A 23,427-nucleotide genomic window follows, 5' to 3' on the forward strand; every position below is an offset into this window, starting at 1 on the left:
CAAATGCCATGTGGCAGAGCCTGGAACCCTGAGGGTTAACGCGTACCGCCTTCAGCCTGCATTTCAGGAGCCAGTGAGCTATGATTATAGGCCAAATCTGCAGAGAGCAGTGGAGGCATGGGCTGGGTCCCAGGGAGGGCGGCTGTGTTGTGGGCGAGATGGGGCAGGACGCCCAGTGGCTGGGTGCGCAGAGCACCAGCAGACCCCCAGTTTGTGGGTCAGAGTAAACATCTAAAAAACACTTCATGAATTCAGCCCATAATCTTAAGCCTGACAAACCCTGCTGGTCTAGAGACTCAACTGCAACATGATGCATCCGGGACTGAGGGGCATTAATGAGATGCAGTGATGGAAAAGGGCATGCTGAGGGTGGGGAGACACATTATACACAGTGGAAAAGAATGAGTGGATTTCTATCCTTGTTTGCATTTTCAAAAGCAGCAGCCATTGAACAGTCATCCAATATGTAGTGGATGTCTGGACTGGACTAATCTGGTACTGCATGGAACAAATCAGTACATTAGAGTACTGTGTGGGTTAGCCGACTCACAATGGATGGAGTTGGAGAGGCAGACTTGATGGGGGGGGCCGTGTTCTCCGCGTTCTTGGTCAGCTTGCTGTCCAGAATGTTCTTCTTTACCACCTTGAGGTCGCGGTTCTTGCCCGGGGTATAGCCGTTCTTAAGGGAGATAAGGACGGGGTCTCCGTTCTTCCCATCAAACCACTCTTCTGCTTCCAGAACTGCGTCTGGACCTGCTGTGTCCGGATACAAGTCGTCCTGGAACAAGTCCGACTGGAGGGTAGAGCAAGACAGAATCACCATGAAAAACACATTTAGGTACATGCCTGGCTTTTTACATGGACACCAGCAATAAAGAGAGGTGAAAAGAGGCCTAATAGCAGTTTGTGTGTGGTTTAGGATTTAATCTCACCTTCCTAGGTACAGTCATGATGATGGGTTCACACTTCCTTTCATGCAGCTTATAGAATCTGTCAACACACAAGAAGAGGCTGATTACCCACTCTGTAATGCATTAAAAGAACATACAATTTCACTGAGCTGTGTGTTGTCGTTTTTTCCCCCTGTAACTAGAGTATGCCAAGAGAGCTTACTGATTATGTTGTGAAGAAGTACTACCTCCTAGTGGAGAAGGTAGGAAGTACCCAGGGTTGACTATTACAAAAAAATATATTCTGGCCGTCAGATAAAAAATATTTCCAATTTCATTCAGGAGTCAGGACCACTCTTGTCAAAGTTCAAATTTATTATCAACATTATATGCGATGTTATAGGCGATATGGTTCCATTCTCTGCATTTGACCCAGCCTATTAGGAGCAGTGTGCCGTTCAAGTGAGCGCATGTGAAATCGTGGATCAATTAAATGTTCAGTTTCTTGCTCAGGGACGCCTCGACATGAAGCCTGGAGGAGCCGGAGATCGAGCCGGGAACCCTCTCATTCAAAGACGGCTGCTCTATGTCCTGACCAACTGCTGCCCCCTTTAGTAAAAGGTGAAAGGGCTTATTTGTCATGAAGAGAGACCCGAATAATTCAATTTGATTGGTGCGTGAATCAGCTGAGTTGTCAGCTGATGTGGATATTTCCTCAGCTGAGCTATCAGCTGATTATCTGTAAGAGTTAGGAGCTTGACTACATGGTGTGTCTGAATTATCATGATACCCAGTAGATCTTTTCCACAGCAGCCATATTGACAATGACATTAAATAGTACATTCTTCACAGGTGTTACCAAAGATACTAATTAAAGCTTTGTTCCATTTAGCATAGAGCCTTTCCTATATGTCCCAATCTGTGAAACGGCATGAAAGAAGCCCCGCACAAGGTTTCCTAAACAGTGATGAAAGTGGGTCCAAGAGAAAAAAAAAACTGAGAACAAAGTGAGTGGATGGCGCATGCCAATTTCTCGGGTGGTAACACCACACAGAGTTAGGCTATACAGTTGCTCAAAGACAATTTTCTCGCATTCGCATTCATTGATTCGCATTCATTGAATCGTCAATATTGTGCTTCTCTGTTCTCTAATGTCTTCACTGTGAATATGTGCCAATCCATTCTTTATTTTGTACCAAGCTGTAAAAAAAAACAACTTTATTGGAGAAACGAGTTATAATCGGGTTACCTTTATTTTGTTTTTAATTTGAGGGTTCCCCTCTTATCATCGATGATCTTAAAAGCTAAAATGTTATTAACTGGTGGTTGAGCGATGGTAAACAATTTGTGTTGCGCTATGAACATACATCATACACACTCTCTCTCTCCATACACATAATTAGATTCATTAGCCTACCTCTCGTGTAGTTATCCATTTTTCGATTTCTAGCTTCAGGTTATTCCAGAATTGCCGTAATTTGATATTTTGGAGACTATACGATCACTTTACTAACCAGCAACTAAATGCGTTCAATTTAGTCAGAATGACACAATTACGTCTCGAATGACAGGGAAAGATGTGGTGAGACATGCTTGACAACTAGCGCACATTAACAAACATAAAATAAGCGCGCTATGCGGCCCGGACACCTACACAGCACCGCAGATCCGACTGAAATGCCCATATATGGAGATTCCTGATGTCATCAGTACATGCCCATATATGGGCATGCCCCCTTTTGTGCCCATATATGGAGCTGACGGATTTGTTTACACATGATGCCATACGACACATTGAGGTTAGCTATGTAGCTGCATTGGGAACTCCTTATATGCCGGCCGGTCCTCCCTTAAGCCAATTTTAATATATTATCTGGTAACTTCTGTCTGCCTGTTGATTCAGCAGGGAGGTGTGACGTCCCTCCGCCGTCCAACCAGCCTATGTACAAATCAACATAATTATGATAAGGGTCGTAAACTATTTAGATGGTTTATAGATCAGGGTGTCAGTGGGCTGTGTTTTGACGACTAATGTCTACTGATTGCTGTCGCCTACCACCCCACCACCACTTGTTCTTCTCTTTTGTGGATCTATTCTACACTGATCCCATATACTGTTTGGCCTATATGGGATCCAAATAACGGAAATCCGTCGCTGAACTTTAATCCATGACAATAGAGTACAAAAGTCCTGAGGTCACTCGTTCATCCCCTGGGTCGCGGAAGTAATTTCTCTATGGAGAATAACATTGGGTCATCTTAGAATCATCTCATAAGACTTGTGGTCCAAAAATAAACAAACTGTCTCTGCAATATTGTCAGAGAGGTGGCTCTGTATCGTTTGTGATAGTCAGTCACTCATATTTGATACAGTCTGTTTCTGGCGAAAATTTTACTAATTCAGCAGAAGTAACATTAGCGTTTTCTCACCGTCAGTTGATGCTTCATATCCATAAGAGTCAAACCGCCAGGATAATTTGCGTATTTTTGGAACACAGTTCTTATTTGACGCGATATTAAAACACATCTATGGGAATTCAGAATGGGGGAAAAAAACGTGACCCAGGTAGGATGCGTAAATTACGTCAGACTTCGGTGCTCTATAGCAACAATTTGACCTGAATGGAACACACCCGTAATCAGTATCATTGGTAACACCTGTGTTTACCCAACTATTTCATGCCAATAATATGGCTGGTGTGACAAACAATCCAGTGGGGTTCCCAAATGGTTTGTAGGGACACAATGGAGTGCATTAAGTCCAGTTCAGGTGTGGCAAATTCTATACCCTCAAAAATATATATATATTTTGTCTTATTTGGTACTAGTAAATAAAATGATTTGTAGAGAGATAAGAGCAATTTTCCATGGATATGAATACAGGTGCGCCTAGGGATTTTGACGTGACCTTTGAGGAGCTGTGTGCATAAAAGGTTTAAAAATCACAGTATTAAACTGCTTCTTCAAGCTTACCTTGCTATTTCACACTTATTGACATCAAGTCCCCTCTTGGGCATGTAGCCCATACCCCTCTGTGGTTCCTTGGTGGTGAAAGTGTTGAGGTAGTGGACAAACGGAGCCTCGTCCGTGATCTCAAAGTAGCGAATGCTGCTGTCACCCTATCAATCACCAACAAAATATAAAGGGGTGATATTATTTCTGCATTGAGCTACATGGAATTTGACCTAAACCTCCATTTGAACACTGTTTAGAGACAACATACCTTCCCACAAAGGTAAACCACATTGGTGTCTGGGTCATAGAAGGGCAGGAGGACTCCGTTGCTGGTGTCCATTTCATGGACAGAAATGGCCTCATCCATGCTTTGCTGAAAATTAAGCATCTGGTCAGAGTGGTCCTGCTGATGAGCTTCAACTCTAGAGATTTTCATGGGACCCCCCCCCCCCCTCCTTTTGCTTTGACTTTCATCCTCCCCCCATTGTTGTACATATAGCATATAATGTTTTCTGCGTTTTTTGTTTTTGTTTGTACATAGCGTTATTTTTCCTGTATTTTTTGTGTTGATATTTGAACTGTTGGTGCCACTATATATGACTATGAATTGAATACCAAGGACCTCAATGGAATCAAGACCGCAAGGACTTTTTTGAACTGACCTTTTAGACAAAGTATTTTAACACATCGGGTGCCAAACACGGTCTGAACCGTGTTTGGTGTCTTTTTGTTTTTTTCTTTTTTTTTCCACATGGGAGGGGCTGGAGCAGCTCTGGAATCACCCGTGGTGATTCTGAGAAGGATAGGCCAGATGGATCACTGTGTCAAAAAACATGGCGCCCATCCGCTTCCCATCTCCTTCTCTAAAACCCCTATAACTCCGAAACTTTTTACGCTGGGGAAAACGACTCATTTTGTATGCATGATCGCTCCGCCATTGTTACTCGCGTAAGAGATGTTATCGTTCCAGGCGTTAGCCAGGACCATTGGGCAAAATGGAGGCATGCTTTTTTTCACGTGGAATGCACATCGTGGAGTCTACAGCTTAAACAGCGCTGCGCAGCTAAACGGTGAGATTTCTGGCACCGAACGTAATCTGTTATTATAAAATACTGGCACCCAATGTGTTAAATGTAACTGTGCTGTTTAAAATATTTTGCCTAATAAAATATTCAACTAATCAAAGACAGTTGGAAAAAGGTCTCCAGATACCAGCAGGAATGTTTGTTTCATGTACTATACAGTATTATTTAATGTAAGCAAGCTTTTTCTTTCTGGTTTCCTGACAAAGTGAAAATACATTCTGTGACTTGAAACTGTTGTATGCTTTTTTGGTTTTCAATTAAACAAATCCTTCTATAAATGCGCAAAATCTCTGTTTGTGCGCGTGTGTGTGTCCCAGGAGAACCGTGTGACCGACTGACTTCAAACTCGGTCGCGGAGAACCCAAGGGAGTGATGCACCGAGTGGGAAATATAAAATCCACAAATCCCCATATACGGAGTACCATGATGACAAGGACCCTTACCTAAAATACAGTATACCCCCAGAGTTAAGGGCCTTATATTATATTTAGCATATAAGTAATGCCATGATGTTATTCCATATCTCCATGGAAATGGCAACCTACCGGGTTCCAGAGGGCTAGCTGTCTCTCACTCATGCGGCTGAAACCTGTGGTGAAGACATTACCATCAGCCAGGAAAATGGCCCTCATGGGTCGCGCTCCCTCATGTGCCTTCTCCTTCTCCTGTGAAGTATACGTCACAGGTCAAAATACAACTCTTATCTGGCCATGGTTAATATTCGTATTCTGATCCCTGGTTTAAATTTGAAAAGAATAGCACCCTATACTTTTCTATTTTCCTCCCCATGTCAATTCCCCCCAATGTGTATTGTCCTTGTCACTGCTGACTCCTACTGTTGATCTCGGAGGGTTGGCAACATGTCTCCTCCAATACACATGACGTTGCCAGCCGCTTCTTCACCAAACAGTGAGGAGTTTCACCGGGAGGACGTAACACTTGCAGAGGAACACGCTATCCTTTCCAGATCCACTCCCTGCACAACAACCTGTAGAAGTCGCTAGTGCAGCAACAGAGAATGCCAACTCTGCTCATGAAGCGACCAGCCAAGCTGGATGCACTGTGGAGCATTCAAACCCCAGTTCCCACAGTGGTGGGCAGGGACTTTACCATGGATGCCCCTACCCTAGTCTTTAAATGTAATTCTTCATAGTAATCCATCTAATCTCCTTGGTCAAAGCCTTCAATTCTGAGTGAGATGCTTTGTCCTATACAGAAGAATGGCAAACATGAACAAATCAAAAACACCACTCACAGCCACAAGCTTTTCCTTTCGTGGGTCGATTACTCGGATGCCCTTGTCCTTGCAGGAAGTGCAGATGAGGCTGCCGTTGCGGTTCCAGCATGCGCTGTAAATAACGTCAGGATGCATGTCCTCCAGGTTGATCATGGCCTCCCCTGTGCCAACATTCCAGACGATGATCATGTTGTCACAGCCTGGCAAAAAAAAGAGAAGTAGCATGCACACATTAAAAGCTACAGTACTTGACATAGATTCCATCTATGCTGACTTTGAGGCTCAGCAAGGGAAAAAGAAAGGGATACGTGGAACTTGATTTGTTCACATAAGCACGCAGCACACCAGAACCACAACACCAGCACCGTATTATAATAACATGCTATTCCAACTAAATTAAATTATTTATTTTCAGTCAAGCAAAAAAGGCCAAGGTGAAATATTGTATTTAATGTTCAGCTTTGCACAAAGCTTACAAATGAATGACTGCAGAATATTTTTTAATATCTTATTTTGGTCCTCCCAGGGCCAAGGAGGAAGGCGCTTACCTGCACTGAGTAGGACGTTGCGTGCTGTAGGGTGCCATGAGATAATGCCAACCCGTTTGGAGTGGCCCTCCAGGACCACAACGGGTTCAGCCAGAGCGGTGACCAGACCGTTTTCAGGGATCTGCCATACCTATCAAGAAACATGACAGACAAACATCAGTAAACAAAGACAGCCAAGGAGCGATACATGCATAATACTAACATAACACACAGCTCCTGTCTACCCATTCGGCCATAGCTTGAATAGATAGAGAGACTGTCTGGGAAAGGTCCCAGGTTCACCCCCGGCCCTGGTCTATGAGTCAAATTGTTCCTCAGCAAGACACTTAACCCCCAACTGCTCCCTGGGAGCTGTAGATAGTAGATGGGTAAATGTAGAGGACAAATTTCACGTATGTGCTAATGTACTGTGATAAAAAATACCCTAAAACCTGAGTATTACCACCATATTATTATTATTAGATGACAATTCTCTCACAGATCCAGAAGGGGGCAGCAGAGACTAAGAAGTCAATCCATAGGATTTGATGACGGCATATACTATACAGACACATTTAGTTTTAATTAATCTTAATTATACAACTGACACACACATGCACGGGCGCGCACACGCACACACGCACACACACACACACACACACACACACACACACACACACACACACACACACACACACAGTTAATAGTAATCATAATACAAAACTAAACAGAACCTATTCAGATTTTCTGTCCCCAAACTAAATGCTGGAAAGAAATCAAGTGATGGGTCAACTTCTGCAAACATACAGGCCTGTGGAAACACTGCATGTATTCACAATCCTGGGTAGTTTTATAGCCCTGAGCAGGTTAAACAGGGAAGTTGACTCTTTCAGGTAGGGGAAGTGGTAGCAACACTAAGGGCCAAATAAGGACACAGTAAAGTATGTATAGCACTAGATTCAAACAAATCAGTGACGTCAGCCCAATAAAGAAGCTAAATCACCGCCCAGCTCTGATTCCTATGACACATATTTGTGCCTAATCTGATCCAGAGGGTGAGGTTTGTACCCATCCTGGGGCTATGAAAATCTGGTATTTCGCAACCAAAACATGTAGTCTCAAGTCGGTTACTAGCTGAAGTGCGCGTGTGTGTGTGTGTGTGTGTGTGTGTGTTACACAGAACGACTTGTCTCACTTAAGGTGTGCAGGATGACATCAAACCTACCATGACTGTGCAGTCCTCTGAGCCACTGGCAATGACCTGGTCATTGTGGGGACACCAGTCGATGTCTAACACAGGGCCTGTGTGACCACACACTGTGGGGTAGGATTTGTCAATGCGGCCCGTCTGTAAAGGGGAAGATAAACAAACAAGTAACAAGATTAGTCTCCTGCTGGTTCTGCTTAGACAACATAGCCCATGCGGAAATTGTGAAGAAGTTGTGAAACGTGACAATTACCAGTATAATCCCAATGGCAAACTATATATAACTGACAAAAACATACTGGAAGTGGAAAATGAATCCAGTGGTTGATTTTGTCAGTGCTAAAATGTGATCATTTGTTGGTGGCCATAGGTTGACACTTGACAGGACGAAGAAATGTGACTGCCCCTGGCCCGGACGGCTGGCATAGCGGTCCGGGCTGCTAATCCCGACGACCTTTGCTGCGTGTCACTCCCCATCTCTCTCTCTCCCCATTTCCTGAGTCTACTGTATTCTATCAAATAAAAAGGCAGAAAAAGCCTATTTTTTCCTTTTTTTTTAAGTAACTGCTTTAATATGTATACATCTTTGCATTGATGGCACCATACAATCATTTGAGAAAATAGAAATCTATCTAAAAGGTATTCTATTAACATTATTTACATAACATTTTCATATCCAATTTTTTTTTTTTAATTCTACAAGACTGTGTAATGAGGGGATCACTGTGAGGACGGTGATCACGGAAAATATTTTGTGACTACTTGAAAAGGTAAAAAAAACGCTGGCACCCGGTTTTAAAAAACCTCTGGCAGTGAATGTGTTAAACAGTGACCTGGACAAGATGACACTTTTCCGGGGTGCACTGATACCTATCGATGGTTCAGCTGCCTGGAACACCTATCTAATATGTCTTTATCCCTCTCTGACATCAGTTTCTTGCCTCTCTTTGCTGTCCAAAATAAAGCAAAACTGCCTAAACAGCTTCTATTTAAAAAAAAAGGAGACCTTTCGAGCCATAAGGTAAAAAGCCCTATCCCCCAAACACAGAACACACCCATCAAGTTCTGTAAACGAAGCCTAACTACACGTTATTAGTCCTATTACATGGTCCATTCACGCATTATGTGCAGAGAGAGAGAGAGGCAGTCTGGGAAACAGAAGGTCCCTGAGAGAGGGCCGTGTGAACCCAAAGACTAATACCTGACATTGGTCAGACTAGTTTTGTCACTGTATCTTTCAGCCAATATAGAAGCCTGGAGTGCATTGGTGCTATACCGAGCAGGCATGCAGAGATTAAACAAGATAAAGAAACGTTTTTTTTTATAGAGCACAAAGTTAAGTGCTTTAAAGTTTTTATGCTTTACATAAAACGGATGAAAAGTCTGATCAAACAACAAAAAACTTCACAAAATTTGCAATAAAATGTTAACATCTAAATTATGGAAAGGCCATTTGAAAAGAAATACAGTGCAGGATGAAATAAAATATTAAGAGAATGGGATCTATGGAAAGTTACACCCCTGTTTACCAGGCCTGATGCATGACAGCAGATGTCAAGTTTTCTGCAACCGTTCCTTTCTTAAATGATCACTCCAAACCAACCACTACACTGGGCCTTTTATGTAATGCACTTGTACAACTATTGGACCAGACAACCAGAAATACACTTCCCCCTGAAGGACCGTCACACAAGGACATGCACACCCAACTGTGTCAAGACAATAGTCCTTTTCCACTCATTTAGATGACTTCCTCTGTTCTGCTAGATCTAGGCCTTTATTCAAACAGACCTCTAACTTTAAAAGCCGGGAATATCAGCTGCTTTCTCAACACACTATTGAGAGCAATTAGGCCTATTTTTTATTCTTATGTTCCAATGCCCAAAAATAGCTAATCGCAATTATTTGTATGACAAAGATGTCATGATCGTGACAGCCCTAGAGAGCAATGCAGTAATATGAATTGAATATGGATGGATGAGTATTATGAGACACGCCCTGTTCTTTGCTCCATACGAGGGCCAGATAGATGATGTCAGCTACAGTGATCCATGCTGCTGCTGCAGCACTATTTAAAGAATAATGGTTTCCCTAATACATTTTTTTTTAAACAATCTCAGTGCCCACAGTCAATCTACCATTTGACTGGGCACAGTGACAATAATGGCCCCAGATAGGCTGAACGTAAGCAGTAAGCACTATGCAAATTCACTCATGCTCTGGCAGTGCAGATTATTTTTCCCAAGTACGTTTGAGAACAAAAAAGCAGAACACAATCACCAATTTGTTCTAAAGAATAATTCAAGCTAAACCCCCCCTCCCCCCCAAATAAATAAATAAAGTAGACTAGAGTATGAAATGACTACAACCCATTTCTATGTCATTAAGATATCATAGGAAAACAGCTAGTTTCTAGGTGTTAAAAAGGGATAGTGACAATCTAAAAGTATAAGCTACAATCTGTCTTCTCCCGGCGGAGAGAGGTAATTGCAACTGTAAAACCTGAGATTTATTTTGAACCCAGGTCTCCCAGAGGAGAGACCAAACCTCTACCACTGCCTCTACGGAATGCCTTCTTGGCCAAGGAGATGTTGGGCTTATGAGCTTCAGACAGGGTTTCATCTCAACCAGTAGGTGTCATGCCCGACGCCAGGATCTAAATTTGTCAATGCAAGAATAAGGGGACCTCTTCGAAAATCTAAGATAGAGCTGAACATAAACATCAAACACTTTTAGTATAAATTACCCTGTAAACAGTGATCTGGCCCTGAATACCAGACGGCCTGTCCAGGATATGAGTCAGTGCGTTGTTCAGGATTTCCAGTTTTCGGCATCACTTCCTTGCCTGGGCTACAGCAGACAACAAAGCCTAGCAGAGGTCGCCTCCAGTCTTCTGCCACAGCACAACACACTCCCGCAGTACTGTGGTTGCCATATGACTCAGATCTTACGAGGCCAGAGTCAATTTAGACTGAATGGAACGGTTCACCTGCTACAGTAGGTCAGTGGAGGCCTATAAGCCACAAGTCGATAATATCTGTAATATAGTGGGCCTGTCCCTTATGCAATCACCTGACTGAAGCAGAGTTGGGCTAGCCTGTGACACATACTGTACTACAACTCCAAGCCTGGAGATCAAAGTCCAGTGTAAGTGTATGTGAGCATGCATGACCTGTGTGTGTGTGTGTGTGTGTGTGTGTGTGTGTGTGTGTGTGTGTGTGTGTGTGTGTGTGTGTGCGCACACACACACACACACACACACACACACACACACCCCACACACACATGCGTAAAATAAGCAGAGTGCGTGCGTGCGTGCGTGCGTGCGTGCGTGCGTGCGTGCGTGCGTGCGTGCGAAGAGAGAGAGAGAGAGAGAGAATCCCAAGACTTGACTGTGTCCAAAGCTGACCCTGTCCTATAACCACACCCAGTAGCCAAGTCAGAACGAAACTGGGAGGGCATACTCCATGTAGATATTCTGGTTGATCAGTCGGTTGGAAGGTGTGGAAAAAAAGTTGCTGAATGCACCTGAGGGCCGATACAGACAGACTGAAAATAGCCGATGGCTTGATGTCTTTTTCAACAACAAATACACAACATGTACATGCTTAAATCATTTGATAAATTATAAACATAACTACTGCACTGCAGGGTGCTTAGGGCATGGGCCAAATCTTTTGGTGTATCATATATCTTTCATATTTAATGTTAATTAAAAAATAAACAGCAGCGTGCCTGCAGCAAGCGGCAGCGCAATGCACACACGACCATATCATTTTGCTTCAACTACTAGGCTAATGATCAATATAATATAATAAATAGCTAGAATGATACGAAAAATTTAAACCTGTCATTTCTGTTCGAGTAGCCTACTGTAGGATAGGCTACTCACCACACGAGTCTTGCACATCCAATGCTTCATCATCATAATCATCATTTTCAATTGATAAAATGCCAAATCTATCCTCCATGTAAAAAACCATAGGATACCACTGGTTGCTTCAGTGATTTTACAGACCTCTCTCGCCTTAAAGAAAAGCAGGAGTACAGACCTCTCTCGCCTTAAAGAAAAGCAGGAGTACAGACCTCTCTGGCCTTAAAGAAAAGCAGGAGTACAGACCTCTCTCGCCTTAAAGAAAAGCAGGAGTACAGACCTCTCTCGCCTTAAAGAAAAGCAGGAGTAAGTGATTAAGATATTTATAAGTTAAAGATACGGCATACGCTTAGTTTCGTTCCAGAGAAAATATGACAGCTGACAGCTGGTGTTTGAATGAGACGAGCCACACGCGCGTGTCCCACGCTTTGTGTCTGCATTTTGGGCACACATGCAGCTGTAGAAATATATACCATGGATATGCACTGTATTCAGACAAAATAAATGTACCGCATTTTAGAAAGGGTCCCTAGCAGCCAACCAGAGAGCTCTATCTCCTCTCCACCAGCCCGCTGCTACCCGACGGTCGCAAGCTCGGTTGGCTTTCGATGCTTCCCTACAACTTCCGACCCGACAATGCACACATCGCCCATTCAACAGCAGATTTTCAGCAACAGACGCTTTCCAACACTTACCACCGCGATGTCGGTGCGGTGGAGAGCTACCTTAAGAGTGAACAAACCCCAATTTACTCAAATCTGTCATTACTTGATCTTATACATTTTGCCTACTCAAATAACAAACCAAAAGAGAAGTTGGCTTAGTTTCAAGATTATGGACCCATCTCACAGCAGTGTTTTCTTCCCTGCGCCCCTCTGTTTAGGCTGTTTAAAACAGGAAGTAGAACAGGGAGAATACTGAATTGCTGACTTTACAGATCATCAGTTATAGTCGAGGCAGGAAAGGCACAAAACGCTCAGATAGAAAACAAACTGAGTGAGTGTAGATAAGCTGATTCAATCAAAATTCATTTTAGCAACATTATAATCAGGGCTACAGTTTGTGTTATGATAGGACCAAAGGATTATTTTGTTGATCTTATTATGTCACTTTCTCAAATCCTCTTGGTTTTTAATCAGACTGGGTGATTACATGTTAAGTTAGTGCTCTACAGAGCTTTATAACCATCATGAAATGGGAGTAAAAAAGCAGGCGAGTCGGTGTTGATTGCTAATGTGTGCAAAGTAGAAACTCATCACAACCTGAGCTCTAGGTTTCAGAATGTATGCGCAATTGCGCATGCACCTTTTAAAAATAAGCTTTGTTCTAGAATTTCCATAGTTATACGACCGTGTCGCTCATCGAAAATAACAGATTTATAGTGAGCGACACATTCATACAAATAAATATAAGTTAGGCTTAAGACTTTAGTGTATTTTAGACTTCATTCATATTCCACAAACAATATTCTATTTCTCTTGTGGTCAATATGCAGAAATGTACACATATTGTAACGAACTAACTGCAAGAGTACTAGAAAATACCAAAAGAAGCACACACACACACACACATACAGAGCAGTGCTACTTCCTGTCTGTCTGGTATTTCCCTCTGATTAATGCTATCCTCCTCACAGATGGCTCACTGACACGGCCTATGGAGATCAGGACCGCACACTCTAAGTTGATCCCTGTGGGGAAATGCAGGTGTCATAGCAGCTAGTAAATAGTAAAGAGTGAAACACACGATCGGTAGGAGTAGTGTCAGGAGCCAAATGAAGATAGATAAGAATAAATATAAAATAATAAAATAAGCTCTATAGTGCTTGATCGGTTTTCTGACCTCAGGACACCATATTTCTTAGAACATTTCGCTTGGAAAATCCAGTCCAGAGCAGACAGTGACACACTGAAAAACTTCGGACTGTATACGAATTTCAGTACTGTCTCATATCAGCCCTGCTTGCTCATGGTCATCATGCCAAAAACAATCAGAATCAGGTTTACTCGCCATTATGTATTTTGTATGTTTCAACAACATGATCTGGTGGTGTTCAGATGTGGGGTAAGAACATCACAAGCTCTTAAGTTAACAGCCTACTGTACATGGTGGTTTTGTGGCCGAGAACCATGTAGGCCAGCGATGTTAAAGTTAAGCGCTGCAATCTGACATTCTGACCGGCCCAGACCAGAGAGCACGCCAGGCCTCTTGCCACATTCTGAGGCAGCTGCCTGCTAGTTCACCAGAGAGCCAGGCGTTCCTCACATTCCACACCTCGGCCCCAGGCAGCTCTGGTATGGCTATGACTAATGAGAGCAAGGGGCTGCTGGGGTGTCAAATGTAGCACCCTCTGAGGTGTTAATCATGTTTGTGTCTGATATACACAATTAGGAATTCCTAGGACTGAGCGAGGAGCACAAGTGGATCTTGCCCTGAGCCTGCACAAACATTATTCAACAGTGTGATTATCTACATAAGGCAGGAATGCGGTTCGTATGGAGTGAGGTAACCATAATGGTTAGCACAAGCCAATAAACGGTCAAACTGTGAAAACACCTCTGATGTTGAGCAGGTGTCACCACGCCAATTAAACAAAGCTCATACTAGAAATGCATCATCTTGTACAGCCATGAAACACTGGTTGTAACAGAGGCCGTATGAAATGTTGTTCAGAATGCTGAGCCAGTTTACTACAATGAGATCAACATTGAGAGCAGTGTAGACAAGTTGGCCTGTGGCAACCTGTCCCACACTCGTTTTCTCTCCTAGGAAGAGTCAGAGCCTAAGGGGTATATTCACACCCCGATTCACGCCCTAAAGAATGTTCTACCCTTTACCTGTGTGTCCTACCAATCACAAACACTAGAAGTTGTGATTCAGGAGAGGTTAGTACCAGGTAAACCTATTCCAATGTTGATATAAACAACATTAAATGTACTTCATACAGTGACAAACTGATTAGTTTGCTGGACATAATACTGCAATGTCCCGTTTCGATACTGACTTTGGAGTCTCTCTCTGTCTGCCCTCATTTTCCTGTCCCTACTTTCCAATAAATAAGGCTGAAAAAGTTAATAAAAACATAAAATGAATCTTTAAACATTAACCATGTTGCCTACTGTTAGAAATCAGACATGGATAAAGAGTCTTACAGCCATTAACATCCATCAGGGCCTTAGAAGTGAACGAAGGGGTTACTTGGCAGGGTGGTGGGTGACATCACAGGACACTTTCACAACACTGGAAAAAAGGCTGCTAACAGAATAAACCAGCCAAGCAAGGAAAGGCAGAGCAGTGATCATCACCACGGCAACCAGCCTAGAGGGAGTGTGGTTAGATGTAGGAGTGAGCATCATTCTGACCAGACGAGGGAGGTGAGAGCAGAGAAAACTGATATCTCCAGTGTTGGAGAAAAAAAACAGAAAAAAACCCTAACATAACTACCATAACTACACTACAGACTATACTACAGACATTTACATCATAGTGAGGAATGTCTGCAGCAAAGGCATACTCACTTGTTGCTATGCAACTCATGAGGCTGTAAACAAATACTATACAAAATAAGAATGCATATCATTGCAGGAGATTGGCTAAAAGCAAAACTGTCTGATACACAAAAGGAATGGATAAGGAAGAAGGGCAAAAGTCCCTCAAAGCAATAGAGAACTTTATTTTCACTCACACGATAGGCCGGGGACACTTCCTCACAACTCAACATGTGATTCACACACACACACACACACACACACACACACACACACACACACACACACACACACACACCCACACAGACCACTAGAGGATCTTCCATCAGTGTGGCTCAACATACTTCATTGCTCCATGGAAATTTCCACTTTTCCTTTGCCTCTGTTGCCTTGAGACATACAGCTGAAACAGTAACAGTAGCAGTTGCCCAGTCAGACACACAAATTATGTATATGTAATTTACAGCTTCTGAATGATAGGGGACCTACACAGTACACCAACTACAGTACAGTACAATACCGTTCAGCACAGTAAGAGCAGACTTAATGCAAATTTACACGTTGAACGACATACTTGAAATGTGTACTTGAAATGGTAAGGTCACTGGTATACGGTTTGTCTGGTTAAAGCAGGGGCCATGGAGGGTGATGATTAGCAGTCAGCAGCTAATTATATGCTACCGTTGTCTCTCTCTTTTCTAACATCACTGGTTCTACAGCTGGGAACCAGCAGAAAGTATTCAATATAGACTGACAGCTGGTGGTTCTTTTTGGACAGAAACTACTGACGATGACAGGACTGGAGAGAGTCCAACACTGGTTTATACATTTGCACAGGACAATGGAGACTGAAAATACAATTGCTCCACAAGAAAGGATGCTTGATAAAAAATTAGTTGTGTAGTTTTATGCCATTTCTATGATAGCAGTGGACACAAAAACACTGATTTGAATAGATATTCTCAAGGGGAATATTGGTGCAACATGTCAATGGTATGCTATCACTTGTCTGCTGGGTGACAAGGTTATCTGAATAAGCTGTTAAAATGCTCAAGGAAATTATATACAACTCACTAAACCACAAAAATAACTACACTTAAAATTAGACAACAATGATAATATATAATGTGGCATTGAAAGTCAGTGAATGACTGTGACACACAGGCAACACATGACGCTAGAAACGGTTCTGTCATCCTGGCCGCGCTTCCTCTTCCAGCCTATCCCAGTATTCACATGTGTACCGGCACTACTAGTAGCAGCCAATGGCAAGGCAGGGAGGAAATGGTCTTGGAAGGCTGTCAGGCAGGGAGCAGTGAATGACCATATATGGTAAAATCTGCAGTCAGCAGGACTCAGCGGCAGCAGTGGTGAAGGCAGAGGCAGCGAGGCAGTATAGAGGTCCTGGAATACAGATTGAGCAGAGTATGGGGAAAGACCCTTTCTATTAAGCACTTTAACCCTGCCATCCCTATCTTGGGCATGTAATTATAAGCAAATAATCTTAATTTTTTTCCAAAATGTCAACATGTTTGAAAATAACAAAGTAGCTCATCTACAAGCTCACAATAATGGGTCATATAGCATCACTTTTATTTTTATTGTATTTTTGCTTGTAGTACGACTAAGTAAATAGGTCTTAAGTTGTTAAACACAGTGAATGTATTTATGTGTGCTTCTCTGTGTATAATGAGGATGAGAGACGTAGTAAGTAGCCAACCGTGTACTGTATGTATGTTTGAGAAAGGGAAATAGAAAGAGTGTGTTTATGCACACGCCCAGGGATTTACTTACACCAAAGGTTGAGTAAAGGTGAATGGAGGATTGAGGGAATGGATCCAAATAAAACACACACACTCCAATTTCATTGTGCTGTTTGTATGAAGGCGGTGTCAGAGGTGCTAGCATGGAACATGCCTTTTACAGTACGCAATACACTATTTGGTGTTACGGCCATACTTTTAGACCATCTAAAAAAGAAAAGCCCAAAGCGGAAGCCAGAGATGCTAATACTGCCCTAAATATATTACACAGTAACTAACACTTGCGGAAAATGAAAATACTCCAGACAAGGAATGAGAACAGAACCATGTCATGTTTGCCTGCATCAAATAAGTGATTTCAAGGCATGGGGAATATATAAATCTCATCTATGGCCAATTGGCCATTCACTGAGAGAGAGGGGGGTGCAGGAATGTCTCACTGCATGCTTGCTAGTTGCTGCATTCACACTCCCACAGCTTCCTTCATATGGAAATAAGAGAATAAATTAGTGGGAATCTAAGAAAAAAGGGGGAGATTGAAAGCATAAGGGAAGGGAATGACATGTGTTTAGCTAGACACCTGACACCCTCTCCACAAATCCCTATGTGTTCTGACAGGAGGCAGCAACAATGCTCGCTCATGGCTGAGTTGAGTCATGCTGGACTGCAGCACCAATCTCATCACACACACACACACACACACGCGCGCTCCAATCACTGACCACTCCTATAGATGAACCTCAGAGCTCGGGTCAGGTCACAGACCCAAGACATTAACCTCTGCCCCCTGCAAGAGATGCTTTCTATGTCCAACTAGATGGCGGTACAGTAAACACAACAGACAGTGGCCTATAACAAAGGTACGCAAACCAAGCAAAATGCGGACGATGCGAACAAATTGTGGACGATTCAATAAAGTGAGCTCAAGTGTTCTTGCTCTCCCATCATACGTTAAAACAACAGAGTTGTACAATCTTGGGCCGAAAATGTGACATACTGTGAGGCATATTTGGGCGGGGGGATAGGAGCATGGTACCTCCACCCCCCCCCCCCCCTACCAGAGTGTGGCAATGACAAAGGGCTTGGCTGGGAGCGAGTGTGGGACAAAGGCCTTGAGCAGCTGGCTGCCCACATAGGCTGAGAGCAGCACAGCATGGGCAGATGGACTAGCCAGCCAGATGCACCCTCACGCTGGGGGAGGGCTGCGTGTCTTTGCAACAAAAAGGAAACTATACCCAATTGGTCTGAAACCCATGTGCCCTGCAGAGGTGCAGAGCTAATGGCCATGGCACAGGGTTAGATCCCACAAAAACATATGCATGGCGTAGTAGAAGCATCTTATACATTTCTGAAACAAATCTATACGATGGTGGAACATCTATGTATTAAATAAGAACTGCAGTTTTGAAGGGCAACCCTGTAATACTGACCACTGCAGTGTATCTGTAACGGAAGTCTAGTCTCAGAACAGCCTCTCCTCTCAGTCAGCCAGAGATCTGCGCTGTCAGCAGATGGACCTGCCTTATTTCATGCAACATCACACACACGAGTTATTTGGAGAGAATATGGTAATAAAAGCCTTATGATACCACGGAATACCACTGCAGTGAAGATTCCAAATTTGCGTTCATATTTCTTTGTTTTGAAATGATTAATTTTGTGTTTTACAGTTTAGTCTTATAATCTTATATTAAAATTGCCTAATGGTTTGACGGTGGATGTCACAAACGTAACATCCGGACTTGCACGGTCCAATCCGCACCAAACTTGGCACACACACCGTTCAGGGCTCTGCCATGACAATAGTCACACCGGGAGCCACAGGCGCACCGTTGTTCCAATCCTTACCAAACTCGGAATAACACTGTTCAGGGCTCTGCCATGAGAATAGTCACACATGGGGCCATGTGTGGCCCCCCGGGGCCCCAAGGGGCCACAGGTGCTCTGATGCTCGAATCTGCGCCAAACATGGTACAAACACTGTTCAGGGGTCTGACATGAGATTAGTCACACAAAAAAAAATAAAAAATAGCAAACATAAGGGCAATGTTTAACACTTCAAATGGCCATAACCCGGTGACCGTTGCTCTGATCAGTGCATATAGGACTACATTTGAAGGCAAATACCGAATGATTTTCCAGGGATGAAGGTATAGAGTGATGTGGCATGTGGGTATTTGTATACACTACATGTATGCTTCAGAGCTGATTTATTGTAACATGGGGCAAGAATCTCATTAGAGATGCTCTTAGTTTTTGGCCTTCTATCCTTGGACCAGGGATGATCATAAATGCTAGATTTAATGGTCTATAGTTTATGGTCTTAATAAAGAATATCTATATTTGATTTATTTTTGAAAGACCCTGTAAAGCAGTAATATGTAATATGTATTCTCAGTTTGTAACATCACAGAATAATGTGTCGTTAGCCAACAAGGCAAATTTGAATGATTAAAAGCTTCCGAAAAATAAGCAACTCTGCTCTCGTTGGATGTCACATACATGGGGCTCCTTCCACTGAGCCTGCTGTGGGAGTGAGTCAAATATGTGAAATTTGTCCTCTTCATTTACCCATCCTATAACTACTAGGAGCAGTGAACGCCATTAGTACAGAGCTCAGGAAGCAGTTAGGGGTTAAGAAGCGTCTTGCTCAGGGACGCGGTCGGGAATCTAACCTGGGACATTCTGATTGATTGATTGAATACTTTATTACACAGAAATGCAAACAGGACGAGTACAGTCATATACTTGGTCTAAAAGGCTAACCCAAAAAAGTCCTGAGGACTTGTTTCCATTGAGTTCCTGTGTATTCAATTCATAGAGACATTTAAGGACATACATCATCAGCACTAGTAGCAAAAATATATGTACAGTAAACGGTTGGGGGTGGGGGGGTGGTCATTTCTGGTGTTAAGTTTAGACGTTAATCAGACCAGTTACCATTTGCAGACAGGTGCTCTTTTATGGCGGTTTTGAAGGAGGGTAAGGAGTCACACTTTTTGATGTCTGTTGGTAGGGCATTCCACATTCTGGTGGCATAGCAGTTTATCGAATTTGACCCAATTTTGTGGCGACTCTGGGTTCAGTGAGAACAGTGAAGCTCCCTCTGGTGTTGTGCCTGTGTGTGTCTTTTACGCTATTGAAGTAGTCTGACAGGTACATGGGTATCCCTGTTTTCAGCTTCCCAGGCAGGCTCTCTACCAATTCGGCTATGGATGCCCAAAGCATGATAAATTTATCTAAGTACATTTTCTTTACAGGATCTTTAATTGACTGGTTTAGTCAATCTCCCCTTTAGCTCCTCCTTAGTTCTTCAACACATGCAATAATGAGAGGGAGGAAACACTTTGTGAGAGATTACTGCATGTCTCCATTGACAGTTTGTATGTGGGAAGATCAAAAATCAAGAGCTTTTTTCTGTCCCTCACTTGCAGGAAATTGAACAGGCTTTACTTTGCACACAAAGACATCAGTCTCCGACCACTTTTAATTCAGCGCTGAAAGCAGACTTTGTTCCGTGAACACACCATCACTGTACTGCGACATGTCAGGCAGAGGGCAGTCCATTTCCAAGACGGAGACACAGAGAGGAGGACAGAAGGAGTGTGAAGCTAGCTAATCTAGCTCCCGGCTCCAACTCTGGGACAAGGCTCTGCATTCAGCGAGGTGCTGAGAGGCGTAAGCTGTGTGATGACAGGCCAGGGGATCCGGTACCCCGTGCCAGAGCCGACTCATATGACACGCCAGTAATTACAGGCCCAGGTTGGACCTGTCAACGCCACAGCAGCACTCGTGTCACTCATGGTGTCGTGTCTTGACACAGAGACATTGGCAGTGTGCTGCTGCTGCTGCAGCTAACGAGCAATTTGACATAAGTCATCATAACATTTCCTATAGGAGCAGGGTCAGGGGGTCCAGAGCGGTTAGCGGTCCTAGTGGTTGTGATGTGTGTTTGACCCATTGACTATTAAAAATTTAGATAGATTTGCTCGGGATGACAACAGGTGTAAACAACTAAATTGTTTACAGGCAAACGCTCTATAAACACTGCCTTGTTCCAAACACGCTTTGTGGTCGGAATGGAGTAATGCAAGGCCCTTATATGGATGGAGGTGAGGAGAATCGAGGCGGGTCCCCCTCCCGGGCTTTGGTGTGCTTTCTGATGGGTCTGTGCTGTCTGTGTGAAACAGCTCTCTGCTCAATGTTAAGACCCAATGTATAGGCACTCAAAGAGTCAGCAGCGCTGCTCACAGAATTTACTGTATGCAAAATAGACATGGACAAAAGACTGAATGACAAAAACAGTCCAGCAAGAGTAAACATTTAAATCTCTGCTGGCTATGCTGCTGGGTGGGGACTTTCTCTGTCACATGCTATACATCCACATTTTGTTAGTTCAAATGTCATCCTGCAGATGTCACAGCTTTCATCAAATGTACAATTTCTCCTTGCTCCCTGAGCAGCAAACACAATCTCATCTTTAAAGCAACTTCTGATTACAGTACACGTCATCTGGAGCCAAACAGGTCATTAGGCTTTGAGGAGTAAGAGGGACTCTGCACTGACTGTGACTTCTTGCACTGACTGAAAAAAAGAAGATGAGACTGAAATACGGTAATCCCACTGATTCTACCAGCAGCAGAGCTCAGGAATGTGAAGGACAAGTGGTGCAGGACTACAGTATGTGCTGCAACACATTGACTAGCCAGTAGCCACTGTCATCATAACATTCGCACTCGCTCTCCTTGCGGCTCGCTCGGGTGCGCCTCACGAGCCTCAAGGCTTTACCGTTGTTTTATGAGGGGCAAAAGTTCCCTCACGTATTCTGACATTCCAAGGAGTAGTGTGTATAGGAGTTGGCACAGAAATGCATAGACCTCATGTCTTTTTCTTTCTTTTCCCCCCAAAATTTTATCCCACGATTTTGTAACCCCATCTTTTACACCCAGTGCCAATTCTCTATGTAATCCTGGGCACTACCTTCCCTCTGCCAACCTAGGGAGGCCAGGGCCGAGCTCATGCCTCCTTCAATGCATGAGAGCCAACTGACCTTCTTGTCACCTGACAGGGGAGAGTTTCCCTAGTTGGACGTAGCGCATGGAAGGAACACGTTATTCCAACCAGTTCCTTTCCCCTCCATCAGGCGCCCCGGCTGGCCAGGGGGAGACAGTATAGTGACCAGGATTACTGCATGTTTTTGTGAGGGTACCTACCCTAGGGAACACGGGGAGAACATGCAAACTCCACACAGAGAGGCCCTTTTGCCAACCCCACCTAGGTGTGTATCGGCACTGATGACGCCTCCAGCGCCCACAGCGTCCCCTGAGGGAATCGAACCCAGGACCTTCTAGCTGTGAGGCCACCGAGCCCCTTAGACCTCATGTCTACTGTACACATTCATACAATCTGCATTAGAATGCATTCTACTCATCTATAAAAGACACACACACACACACACACACACACACACACACACACACACACACACACACACACACACACACACACACACACACACACACACACACACACACACACACACACACACACACACACACACACACACACACACACACTTAAGTATTCCCCCAAAGTGTATAAATCCCCCCTATGTGATTGTGAAGCATTAAACGGGGAATTCTCCCCATTTTGAAAAAAATTAATACATTTCAAACCCTGATTCACACGTTACGGTAAATGTATCTAACGTTAGCAGGCAAGCTAGCTACATAATGTTAACACACCGGCCAGAGCCCACCTCTTGTTCAGAACTTCAGAAGCGTGCACTGCTATAATCCTGCTAAACCACGCCCATCCGGGTGAAACACCTGGGTTTTAGTTCCACATCAAGTCTAGTCTGCATGTCTCCACTGATCACCTGTGTGTCTTGTACGGCTGAGCAAACCAACCGGTAAAGAAAACCACTCAATCAGGCCACCAGAGACCACACAGTCACACACACCTAGAAGCTCTGCAAATCACAAACTGACGCATGGCTCTTTAAAGAATGGATGGAGAATGTACTCTTTGTAAATGAATACTGCAAGCAAGATAAGCAACAGGTTGTAACTAGTTTTGTATTAGTAGTGCAGCATGTCTGATCAATGTATGATTACCTGCTGAGTGTGCAACTCTCAGTGCACTGCAAAGCAGTAAATAGTGCATTGTGTGACTGTCTAATTACTGTCTGTGCTGGATCAGTGGCAGGATGGGATTTCAAGCCACACAGGTATGTGAAGGTATGTGGACCTTATGAGGGCCTGAGGCATTGTTAAAACAACACTATGTACAGAAGGCAGGCCAAAGTCACTTTACTAATATCCCCTAAAACATTAGAAACAATTTTTTATTTATTTTTTATGAACCCGTTGTGGTATCAAACCCTTTATTGGACAAGATAA

The 23,427-nt window shown here is 43.5% G+C and overlaps 1 protein-coding gene across 1 annotated transcript in view; it reads right to left on the minus strand.

Moving 5' to 3' along the window:
* coro1ca (coronin, actin binding protein, 1Ca) overlaps positions 1-23,427 on the minus strand; it is a 57,416-nt gene that overhangs the window by 3,730 nt on the left and 30,259 nt on the right. The window contains exons 3-10 of the mRNA XM_080432537.1: positions 7,920-8,042; positions 6,716-6,845; positions 6,186-6,367; positions 5,476-5,595; positions 4,114-4,218; positions 3,864-4,009; positions 933-990; positions 551-793 (exon numbers count right to left, since the gene is read on the minus strand). Of these exons, the coding sequence (XP_080288663.1) occupies positions 551-793; positions 933-990; positions 3,864-4,009; positions 4,114-4,218; positions 5,476-5,595; positions 6,186-6,367; positions 6,716-6,845; positions 7,920-8,042 (1,107 nt within the window). The remainder of the gene's footprint in view (positions 1-550; positions 794-932; positions 991-3,863; positions 4,010-4,113; positions 4,219-5,475; positions 5,596-6,185; positions 6,368-6,715; positions 6,846-7,919; positions 8,043-23,427) is intronic.

This window comes from Gymnoscopelus braueri, assembly GCF_963280865.1.
Source record: "Gymnoscopelus braueri genome assembly, chromosome: 7".
Taxonomy (NCBI): domain Eukaryota; kingdom Metazoa; phylum Chordata; class Actinopteri; order Myctophiformes; family Myctophidae; genus Gymnoscopelus; species Gymnoscopelus braueri.